We start from the raw sequence: 12,196 nt of genomic DNA on the forward strand, positions 1-12,196 counted from the left end.
GGATGACTCTACGCCGAAATGATCCAAATTATATTCAAGGGGTTGAAATTTTTATAGACTTTGCAATTAGGTCTACTAACAGAGATTTGATTGTTTGTCCGTGTGTAAAGTGTGCAAAATCAAACTTATGAGAATAGAATAGTGGTCAAAGACTATCTAATTGCATTTGGAATCCGTCCAAATTATATTTTTTGGTACTTTCATAGAGAAAGAGATCTTCGAATAAAAGGGACAATATTAATGTAGGTATTGATGATTGAGGATGATGAATTAAAAGACCTTATAAATGAAAATCTGGGTGTAGGAGAGAATGACGTTAATAATGAAATTAACGAAGAAAATGATCAAGAAGATCAATTTATGGAAGATATTATCAAAGATTTTATCCAACCGTTGAAGCCTCAAATAATGAATACTAGTTGACAATGCTAAGACATTATATCAGTTGTTGGATGATTCAAAACTTCTTTTGTACAAAAGATCCCGAATTTCAAAAGCCTCAACCTTTCTTTAATTACCTCACATAAAAATGTTGGTCAATGGACTAACACATCATTTAACTTGTTGTTAAAATGGCTGAAAAAGGAAATATTACTAGTTAATTCTAAATTGTCAAGTTCATACTATGACTGTAAGAAATTTATTATAGACATCGGTTTAATGTATGATAAAATTGATGCTTGTAAAATGATTGTATGATCTTCTGTAAAGTAGATAAAGATTTGGAAGAGTGTAAAGTTTGTGGCGTGTCTAGATGGAAGATCAACCAATCAAGTGGTAGGCTTGAATGGGAAGTTATTTCCATGTAAGATGTTACATATTTCCCACTTGCACCGAGGTTGTATAGGTTTTATATGTTTTTCAAAAACGCTCCCTAGATGAATTGCCATAAAGATAATATTAATGTTGATTATGAACTCTTAAGGCATCCAACTAATTTAGTGACATGGAGATCCTTCGATATAAAATTTAAAGACTTCTCCTCTCAGCCTCAGAATGTAATACATTATCTCGCAAGTGACGGGTTCTAACCCTTTGCAAATGGAAAGACATCTTATAGCATTTGGCCTATTATTATTATACTTTACAATGTCCCTCCTACAATTTGTATGATTAGAAGTAACTTCATTCTTTCCATGTTAATCCCCGGATCAAAAAGTCTTGGGGATTTGATTGACGTGTTTCTTTAGTCATTGATTGATGAGTTAAAGGAGTTGTGGCATAGCGGTGCATGTAATGACTTACAAAGCGAGTTGTAAAGAATATTTCAATATGCGGGCACCTATGTTATGGAAAATTAATGATTTTTCGGCATATGCAAATTTATCTGGATGGAGTACGAAGGGAAAACTTGCATGTCCATGTTATAATAAGAACAACTTCACTCAATTTGGTATACTTCTAAAAAGAGTGTTACATGAGTCATCGACAATTTTCTTCCACCTAATCATCGGTGGCGTAGGGAAAAATATTCTTTTGATGGTAATATTGAGTTAAGATCAGCACCTGATATTTTATCTGGAACCAAAATATTAATGCAAACAAGAGATTTGAAAGACATCTGTTTGACTAAATATCGTCCCAAAAAGAGTAAGATTTCTCATCAATGTCGGGGTGATAATTGGAATACACTCAGCATATTTTTCGATCTACCATACTCGAAAACATTATTATTGAGGCATAATTTGGATGTGATGCATATTGAGAAAAACTTTTGTGATAGTATGTTGGGCACTATAATTAAAGAAAAATCAAAGGATGGACTCGGAAATCATAAAGATTTAGAATTATTGAACATAAAGCATTCATTGCATCCCGTTGAGGTCGATGGTGTTCTTCAATATCTGGTAGCAACATACACACTTTTCTCAGATCAAAAGAAACGATTATGTGTGTTTCTTAAATATGTAAAAATGTCTAAAGTGTTCTACTATAATATTTGAGGGTGTGTAGACATAATTGATAAGAAAATTTCTGGATTGAAGAGCCACGATTTCCACATCCTATTATAGTATTTGATTCATTTCACTTGTCACACGTGTTATACTTCTGGATGATGTGTACAATGCTCTAGTGCACTTGTCTAGATTCTTCTGATTGTGGTGCCAAAAATCCTTAAATCGAGATGAATTGGAAGAGTTACAAGATGACATTGTATTGACCTTTTATAAATTGGAAAATATATTTCCAAATTTATTCTTTGATATAATGATACATTTGCCTGTACACTTAGCCTTTGAGGCTTTGTTAGGGGTATGTCGAGTATCGATGGATGTATCCAATTGAACAATATATGGGTACCTTAAAAAAGTATCTTCCGAATAAAAACTTTTCTGAATTGTCAATTAGTGAGAGTTACCTTTTGCACGAGAGTATGAGTTTATATGCTCGATATTTAGAATATCACGAGTCAATAGAGACATCGATATAACCAACTTCAACTATATTCTTGGTAATGGAAGATTTATCGATTGGAACACTTTACACACATGAACCAGGTGATCAGGAGTGTGCTCACGTATACATAGGGGTGGGAAAAATTACCGATATTAAAGGTATATTGAAAATACCTTACCACAATATATCAAAAATATCGATTTTTAAGTTATACCGAAAAAAGGTAAGTTATGATACCGTTACCGAAATAGTATTTATAAGTTAAAATATGTAATATATATATGTATAATACTTAAAAAAGAAATAATTAAATAGATTTGATATTAATTTAATTATAGAAATATAATTTTTTGAATAATATCAAAATATAATTATACTAATTATTATTCAATATAAGCAATCTTTACCATATCGATAAGATTGATTTTTTTTTAAAGTTAATATGTTTTTTATATATCAAAAGTATAATACTAATACCGTATCGTAATTAAGGTGTACCGAAATCAAGGTAAGGTAAATGTATGAATTTTTTGTATACCAAAATTAAGGTATATCGAATTCAAGGTATACCGAAATCAAGGTAAGGTAAAGGTATGCATTTTTTGCATACCGAATTTTTCGGTAAGGTATAAGGTATGGATAAAACATTAAGGTATATCGTACCGACCTACCCTTACGTATACATTTTGAAAAATTGTCTCAAAGCCGAATAATATTACAAGTAAGAGTTCAAAAGCTAACTAGTGACTAATTATGTATTTTATAGTTGACGCAAGAGTTGACCGATACATGGGACTCAGTCTTTATAATATTGAACGCGATAAAATATACATAAGTTTTTTCAAGACGAAAGTGTGATAATTGAAAGATGAATTAGATCGAACTTTGAGTCTAAAGATTTTTGGAAGTGGCCCGACAATTTATATAAGAAGTATAACTCTTGTAAAATAAACGGGTACAAGTTCAACACTGAGAAGCATGACGAAAGGTTAACAACGCAAAATAGTGGTGTTTTAGCTGATAGATACATTACTACGGATTACTTACAAATATCATAGAAGTTTAGTATTTTGGTGGGAACCGAGTAATTCTTTTCAAGTGTAGATGGTTTGATGTACATTCCAAGGACCGTGGTATAAAAGTATATAAGTATGGGTTTATAAGTGTTAATGTGAACAGGACATTGCGAACTCAAATTCATGATCCGTTTATAATGGCTAGTCAAGCACAACATGTTTTTTACGCTACGGATATGACATCTAGACTTGGATGGAAAATTGCCACAAAGATAAATCATCGTTATTCGAACATCTAAGGTTAATTTGTGTAAAATAAAATATGATCAACTTTATAAAATTTTAACTTTATTTTTCTTGCAGATATCATGGAACCTAAGGGACGCGGTACACGACGAGACCTATCGAGATAGATATACGAGCTCCAAGCTCGTACCGATGGCATATAGTATGATGGTCCTCTAACCTTTATGAGATCACTTCCGGACATTAAGGGACTAAGGGATCCAGATTCAACCATTCCCGAGGAGTATATAGACGCCACCATCGAAAAGACCGAGACAGGTAATTAATTACAACTTATACGTGATATTTAAATTATTATATAAATTTTAACAAATGTCATTTCACTGTTATTTTGTAGGGTCTTCATTGAGGAGGAAAGGACGGGAGAAGAACAAAAACACGGAAAATGAGAAACTGCAAACTAGGCAGAAGATGCGGTTGGAGTTCAAAGAGGTGGATGGAAAATAAAATTGTGATAACATCACCTACTGATCGAGTTATATTGGCACCAATATCCGGGATCACATGGTGGTGCCACATCGTCTAATTCATTGGTCTGATTTTTCACATTCCTTGTTAAACCATATATGGCGGTCCATTAGTGTGAGTTTGATAATTTTTAACGTGTTATCTTATAATTTTAACCTTCATAATCTTAAAATCAGTTGTTATTTTTAAAGATCCATTTGAAGTTGTTCCCCATCACATTTACACTTACAGAGCTAGAGTGACATGCTAGAGTGATGTCACATATGAAGAAAATTTGGGATAGGTGGAGATGTAAGAAACACAACGACTACACCAAACCACATTAGGGCAATGACCAACTAATCTGAGCAAAATTTTCTACTGAATTCAACCACTCATATTAGAATTATCTCCTGGACCATCACTACTTCACAAATGAATTTAAGGTATATTATTCATTTTTAATGCATTATATGTTAATCGACTATCTTATAATTGCAGAGGAGAAGTGCAACCAATGCCGACAACAAAGCCAATGTCAGATACACCCACTACGCCGACAACAAACCATTTACAAGTGGAGCGACAAATGATATGTTTTAGCACTTTAATTAAGAGTATTAAAATTTTATAATATCTAATTATCTATGTTATTTGTACATGAGAGGACTATTGGACACCCCCTAGTTATGTAGATCTTTTCTTAGAGACTCAAAATAGGAGAGAGACCATCGAGGATCCGACTCCCGTTTAAGTTTAAAATTACTAATAGTGTTGTAAATTCTTGTAGGTTGTGATGCATAAGCGATTTCAAGAAAACCTTGATATGACGTCATTCGAAGTGTTTGAGGCTGCTTTTGGAGCATAGGGACATAGTAGGGTAATCAGGATGGGATCCAGAGTACGTCCAACAAACTTTCGAGAGATGCAAGTGTTGTGCGAGGAGAACATGATGCTATGGGACGAGATCGAGAAGATACACACAAAGATGTGCGCAAAGCAAGATGCCCACACAGAAATGCGCACAAAACAAGATGCTATATGAGCGCATATCGCTTTGATTATGTTTAGGATGACCCATCTTAATCAGCAGTAGTATACATTGATTGATATTTTTGTAATATTAATACGATTTAAGATTTTTGTATTAATACGTATTCATTTTTATTTACGAATGATCTTTTTGTTAATTTCGGGTTTTGAACAAGATAAGAAACAGGTTGATTTCAGCCAAAAATGTGCCAAAACCTGGGAGTAAGGATTATCAGCGACGACAAATGAAGATCGGTCGTCATTGATATTGTTAACTATTAGTGACAGCGAATGGAGATTTATCATTGCTGATATTGTTAACTATCAACAACGACGAATGGAGATCAACCGTCGCTGGTAGTTAACAATATCATCGACGACGAATGATCCATCGTTGTTGATAATGTTAACTATCAATGATGGTACTGTGCCGTCGCTAATATTCATTGTCTTTCTGGGATGGTTTTATTCATTGTTGTTGATATTTATTAGCGATGGCGTTAAGGGTTTTAGCGATGATTTTTGTGGTCGCTAATGACACATTTTCCACCATTGATAAATGATTAGAGGTCGATATATAATATATTCTTTTATGTTATATTGGCTTGCTTAAAACAAGCCAATATAACATTCCACATTTTCTCATATATCTCATCACATATTTATTCACCAATTCTCAATCGACCTCTCATCTCGATATCTTACTTTCACTTCGTCAAACAACTAATCTCGTAACATATTTTACAATATACAACCCGACTTTCTTTATCCTCAATTCAGGTAACCATCCATATAATTTCACATTTATCCACTCCAATAATCGACCTCTCATATGCGACCTTACACTTTCACTTTGGTCAAATCAACCATCTCTAACATCATTAATCTCTTTTACTTTTCAATTTGGTCACTAATCCCCTAACAGACCTCTTATCTCATGACCCATCTCCTTATATATTTTATAATATACAACTTAGACTTTTTTATCCTCACTTTGAATAACTAATCATCTCATTTCATATTTATGCATACCATAATCAACCTCTCATATTGTGGGACCTTACACAATTATCATTTTGATTAAATCAATCATCTTTAACATTACCAATCTCTTTTACCCTCACTTTGACACATCAATCCCTCAATCGACTCCTCATAGCGAGACCTTAGTTACTTCGATTAATCATCTATCTCATTCTATATTTTTATCCCATTAATCTCAATCGACCTTTCATCTTGAGACTAAACTTTCATTTCGGTCAAATAATTCATCTCTTTGCATATTTTACAAGAAACAATCCGACCCTCACTTCGATTGACCAACCTATATCATTTCACATTTATCCACCATAATAGGACATCTCATATCGTTATCTTAAACTTTCACTTTGGTACATCACCAATCTCTTCTATACTCACTTTGGTCCATCAATCCACAATCGACCTCTCATCGTATGACATACTCACTTTGACTAACTAACCATCTCATTCCATATTTTTATCCACCTTAATTGACCTCTAAACTTGTGAGCTTACACTTTCATTTCGGTCAAATCAACAAACAACAAACCATCTTCTTCCATATCATGAATTTCATTTATCCAATCACCAATTTCATCGCATATTTTAATCATCAATCTTAATCGACCTCTAATTTTGTAAGTGTCATTTACCCACCACCAATTTCATCATAAATTTTAACCATGGTCTATATTATGTAGCATTAATTGTTCAACCACTAAATCACTTAAGATTGTTGATTTATATTTATAATTTTGTGTATGCTTATATAATTTATATGACTAACAATTAAAAAATACTTATATATAATATTTTTATTTTTAAAATATTTAATAAAAACTTATTATTTTAATAAATTTAAATTACATTTTTATTTTTTAAAATTTATTATTTATATATAAATATATGAATGAATTATTATTATACTATTAATGTTGATTTTTTATTATTATTTTAAATAAATTTAAAATTACTATTATATTTATTTAAATTTATTATTAAAATAAAAAATTAAAAAAATGTTTCACTATCTTTTATAATTAGTTAAGCTCTTCTTTTCGCTATTAAGGTTTATTATATATATATAAAAATAAATTCTTTCATAATTAACTAAACTCTCTTTTTCACAGTTTCACACGCCTCTTATTTTTCAATAAATTAACTACCAATCTCAATCGACCTCTAATTTGTGATATAACGATTTTTGTTACCGACCTCTTATCTCTCGATAAATCATATTTCAATCATAGTTTAATACGTCTCTTATCCCTAATAAAATAAATCACCAATCTCAATTGACATTTTGCATCGTGATCTCATACTATGGTTAATCAAATATTTGATTCATATTTTTTTAACCATTTTCAATTATTCCCAGCCTATTATTTATCGACAAACCACATCTCATTCACACTTGGCTAAAGAGTTGTACTTGTTTTGTTATGTTGCAAGTTCAAAACATACATATGACATTTTTAATTTTATTTTAAACCGTTTTAAGTTTATGGACGGATCAACCCACAATACGACCCAAATATCTATTTACTCTTACATTTATATCTAAATTAATCACAGCTCTCGACACGGCAACCCGGACACTTTGAAATTAAGCATTATCATATATATATTTATTAAATAGTTTTTAAAAGTTGAACTTATATTGTTAAGAATATTTCACATTTATTAAATTTGATGTTGAATTTAAAATTTAAAGTTTTATTAACATAGTTAGTTAAATGAATGTAATTGTGTTATGTTGCAAGTTCGAAATATACATATAATATTTTTTATTTTATTTTTAACTGTTTTAAGTTTATGGACGGATCAACCCGCAATTTAATCCAATTATCCATTTACTCTCACATGTATATTCAAATTAATCACAACTTTCGACTTAGGCAATCGGGTCACTTTGATATATATAAAGGGAGATTGGTGACCATTTCTGAAAGTTTGAGTAACGATTTGTTTTAAAATATAATTTGAGTGCTAAAAGTAAACGATCGAAATAATTGAAGGGTCACCAAATTAATTTGCCCTTAAAGTTATAAATAGAGTTAAAATGAGTATTAAAATTATTCTTTCTTGATACAAGAGAAATGCATAAGCTGATTTGGATTTGTTAAGAGTAAGTTATGATGTTGATTATTCAATTGTTTCAGATTTTAACATGTATTTGATTGATTGCAAAACGTCCCTAGAATTAACATAATCTATAGAAACAAACCATTCGATTATTTCAAAGAGTAATCTAATTTGAATCCATTTCAAGATGAAAACAGAGGAAATAATCATTGCATACAACCATTGGTACCTTATTTGACTTATAATGTAGAAACATGAAAAACAAGAAATTTTATTTATCATTTATCGACATAATGTATAATTAATTAAATACATAATGGACTTAAGCTAGTAAAAAAAACACAAATCTATGTATACTTTATTATTACTTGTTGGGATTTTTTTTTCTTTTGAATTAAAAATAAATAGAATGACACCCCACAATTATGCCCACCGCTTCTATTTTAAAAGCGCTTTCAGATGAAATCGAATCCGTGACATATTGGTATCTTAAACACTTGTCCGAATTTCTAATTAAGAAATAGATTGACATTGTCGATGTTCACTCCGAATCCACTGCTTAAATCTCCATAATCAAAGTTGTAAATGCTAGAGACATCTTCCTCAAATCCAGCCTTGAACATCATCTCAGACGACTCAAACGTTACCAAATCCGACCAGGCCATTGCGTCAATTAGTTCCGGGAGCTCCTTGCCACCCTCTTTAATAACACAACTTTTGTCATCTAATGGATGATCCATTTCCTCACTTGTCGGAGTAGCGATCGAATCGAAGTTTGCAATATAAGGGTCATTAGTAAGGGGAATGCTTTCATAAGATGATTTTGTTTTGTTTGAACAAGTATGTTGGCCAAAGTATGTTGTTTGGAACAATGAGTGATCCTCTTCCGAAATCTGGACTTGTTTTATTGCTGTGCAACCGTCGCTCTTGTGTGTACACCTAAAATAGCACCTACATATATAGTTCCTCATTAAGAAATGCAATTTATAAAACTCTTTAGAATAAAGTCTTGCTTCACTAGTTTAAATAGTTTGAATTTATAAAGAATGATAAATAAAGACAATGTTCAATCTCATTTATTTTTTTAAAATTTAACTATAATCAAGCGTCATTTTATTTCACTCTTTCATTAATCACATCTCTCAATTCATTAATCAAAATACGAAATATTTTTTTATTTAATTTATTTCATAATTAGATATTAAGGTCGTGTTATTATTACTTTTTATCTTCTAAAAATTGAACCTTAATCAAACATAATTTCATTCCATCTCTATTCAATTATATCATTTAATTAATAAAATACAAAAATTATCATTATAAATTAATACTTTTAAGTATTTTTATCTAAATAAACTCATGTTTTTTCCAAATCACTACATGGCCTTGTTTAAATTCGGGTTATTTAAATTATTGTGGATGATTTTGAGATAAGAATATATTTTTTTTAAAAGAAAATTAAAAGTATTATTATATAATAATAATCCACTCTTCTAGCCTAGCGGTAATAAGAGGTGAATATTAATCATAAATTTTTGGGTTCGAGCCTGTCAGACGTTCTTTGTCTGGTTAAGTGTGTTTGCGGCATTTTTTTTCCTCAAAAAATAAAAATAAAAATTTAAAATAAAAGGTATTTTGAGTAATGAAATTTAATAGAGAAATGGAAAATGATAAAATATTTCTGGGTTTTAAGGTTTAAAAGTTATTTAAATAACCTACCAGAAATAAATAACCAAACAAAGATTCAATGATGTAAAAAACATGTATCTAACCAGCTTTAACTCTACCGACAAATACATTAATGCTTACCTAGTAATTTAATTTTTTTAAGAAATAGGGGTATCTATTGATGTGGGTTAATCAATATTCACAACAATCGACAACCATATTATGTACTATTATAGTAATTTCAAATAATTTCAACCTAAAAGAAAAGACATAACTAGGTTACCTTGGAAACTTATGACTATGAATAAATTTCTGGCCATATTTCCTCCACGTATACCCATCTTCCATTGTAGGAGATAGACTTGATGAATCTGATATTTTTCTGCATAATAATAAAGTAAACAATAAAACAAAAAATATAAGTATTTATTAAATCCCACTATATATTTAATTATATCTGTATTAAATGCTGTTTAAAATAAAAGATTAGAAATTAATTAATTATTACTTCCTCTTGTAGCAACCTCTCCGATCCCTAGCCGCCGGCCGCTTGTTACTCTGAATGGAATCCACAGATTTCCGGTCGACGGTTTCTTCGGAAATTCCATCACCTGATTGGCCGCCGGAATTCAATATACGAATAGAGTATTCGAAAGATCTTGAAATTCCGGCGACTAAATCAGTGATAATATTTGATGGATCTTCAATTAGTGTTATGAGTTTTGTCAAATTTTCCCTTCCAATGATCAGCTCTTTAGTTGCCTTTTCCATCAAAGGTGATTCCATTAAAGAAAGAAAAGATTATTTGGAGAATGATGGAAGTAGAGAGATGGAGAATTGGGAGCACTATTGAGGAAAATGGATTATTGATTTCCATTTATAAAAACAATGTAGGAACGTACTCACATGACGACAGCTATATGACGATATAAGTGACGCAAGGGAATGGTGGCATTCTCGTAATTATGCAATGTGGACCACGTTTCTAGATAGGTGAATGCTGGATCCATTTGCCGTAAAAAGTACTCATATTATTGTGGACTAGTTTGGGGAATTAAATAATAATAAAAAATCAAAGCTTATTCATATTATATATATAAAAAATCTAACTAAAATCTTATATAGATTAATTTGATTAAGGTTTTATAGTATTTCACTTATTTTAATTCTTAATCTTAATTATGTATGATTAAGATTATAAGCTTTAACTTATTTATTTTTTATATTTATAATAATATTTAATAATTATATATATATATATATATGATATTATTTGAATATATTTATCCACCAAATTTTTAAATATTTAAAATTTCTTTTATTGTACTGTGAGCATGTGATCAATATCCGAACAAAATTCGACACTATTTCTAAACATCTCCACATTGACACAGATTGAGTATGTTAAAGAGAAAAAAAATGCATTACACAGCAAATATATTAATATTATTAGTATTAATATCAAAAGATTTATTGGCATCTTATAACCATGAATTTGAATTTTACAACTTCGAATATCCTTACTAGTATTAATATTATTGCACAACTGTAATGAGATAATATACACAAGTATATTCAAATAATTTCAAAGTAGATCGTTGAACAAAGAATGTAGAAATACAAATTTGTGCAGCTCTAGAATTTATTAAAGTACTTGTTCAAAAGTTATTAATTAAAATATTACCCGTAATATTTGTACTATTAGGATTCATCTCTTCCCAGGTTATCACCTACACACGACAATGAACCGACTCATTTTTCTTGAGGTAATCCCTTAGATAGTGTCATGTTTACTTATAGATATAACAAACATATGAACCTTACAAACATGTATCATCACGCGTCTTCACACATTAAACACATGCTGCGACTCACGGAAAAATAGGACCTTGATGTTTGAGGACTCGTCTACATTTGATGTTGTTGATGATATCGGTTAGGCTAGTAATTTCCTTTATGCTACTGTGGGTCTTAGAATGTATTTGTTGAAAGAGCCTTTTTAGGATTGGTCCTTGGAAATCTCTTGTCGAGTAATTGTTTCTTTAAGCTTGTGATTTTATGATAATGTCAATATTGTCATTTTTATGTCATTAATGTCCTCTCAATTGTTTCCCACATTGTTGTGGCTCCACTAAGACAAATGTCCCGAAGAATAGTAGCATTAAACCCTTCCATTAAATGATTCATCTGTATAGTTGCACTCACTAGTGAAAAGGGGGTCATTA

At 30.6% G+C, this 12,196-nt stretch overlaps 1 protein-coding gene across 1 annotated transcript; it reads right to left on the minus strand.

Moving 5' to 3' along the window:
* Positions 1 to 8,662: 8,662 nt before the first annotated feature.
* On the minus strand, positions 8,663 to 10,807 carry LOC124936657 (WRKY DNA-binding transcription factor 70-like). The gene is made up of 3 exons (XM_047477174.1): positions 10,480 to 10,807; positions 10,255 to 10,353; positions 8,663 to 9,254 (listed from the first exon to the last, which is right to left on the minus strand). The coding sequence occupies exons 1-3, from the start codon at positions 10,755 to 10,757 to the stop codon at positions 8,813 to 8,815; spliced, it is 819 nt and encodes a 272-aa protein (XP_047333130.1). The 5' UTR covers positions 10,758 to 10,807; the 3' UTR covers positions 8,663 to 8,812.
* Positions 10,808 to 12,196: the final 1,389 nt, after the last annotated feature.

Source organism: Impatiens glandulifera, chromosome 4 (assembly GCF_907164915.1).
Source record: "Impatiens glandulifera chromosome 4, dImpGla2.1, whole genome shotgun sequence".
Taxonomy (NCBI): Eukaryota; Viridiplantae; Streptophyta; class Magnoliopsida; order Ericales; family Balsaminaceae; genus Impatiens; species Impatiens glandulifera.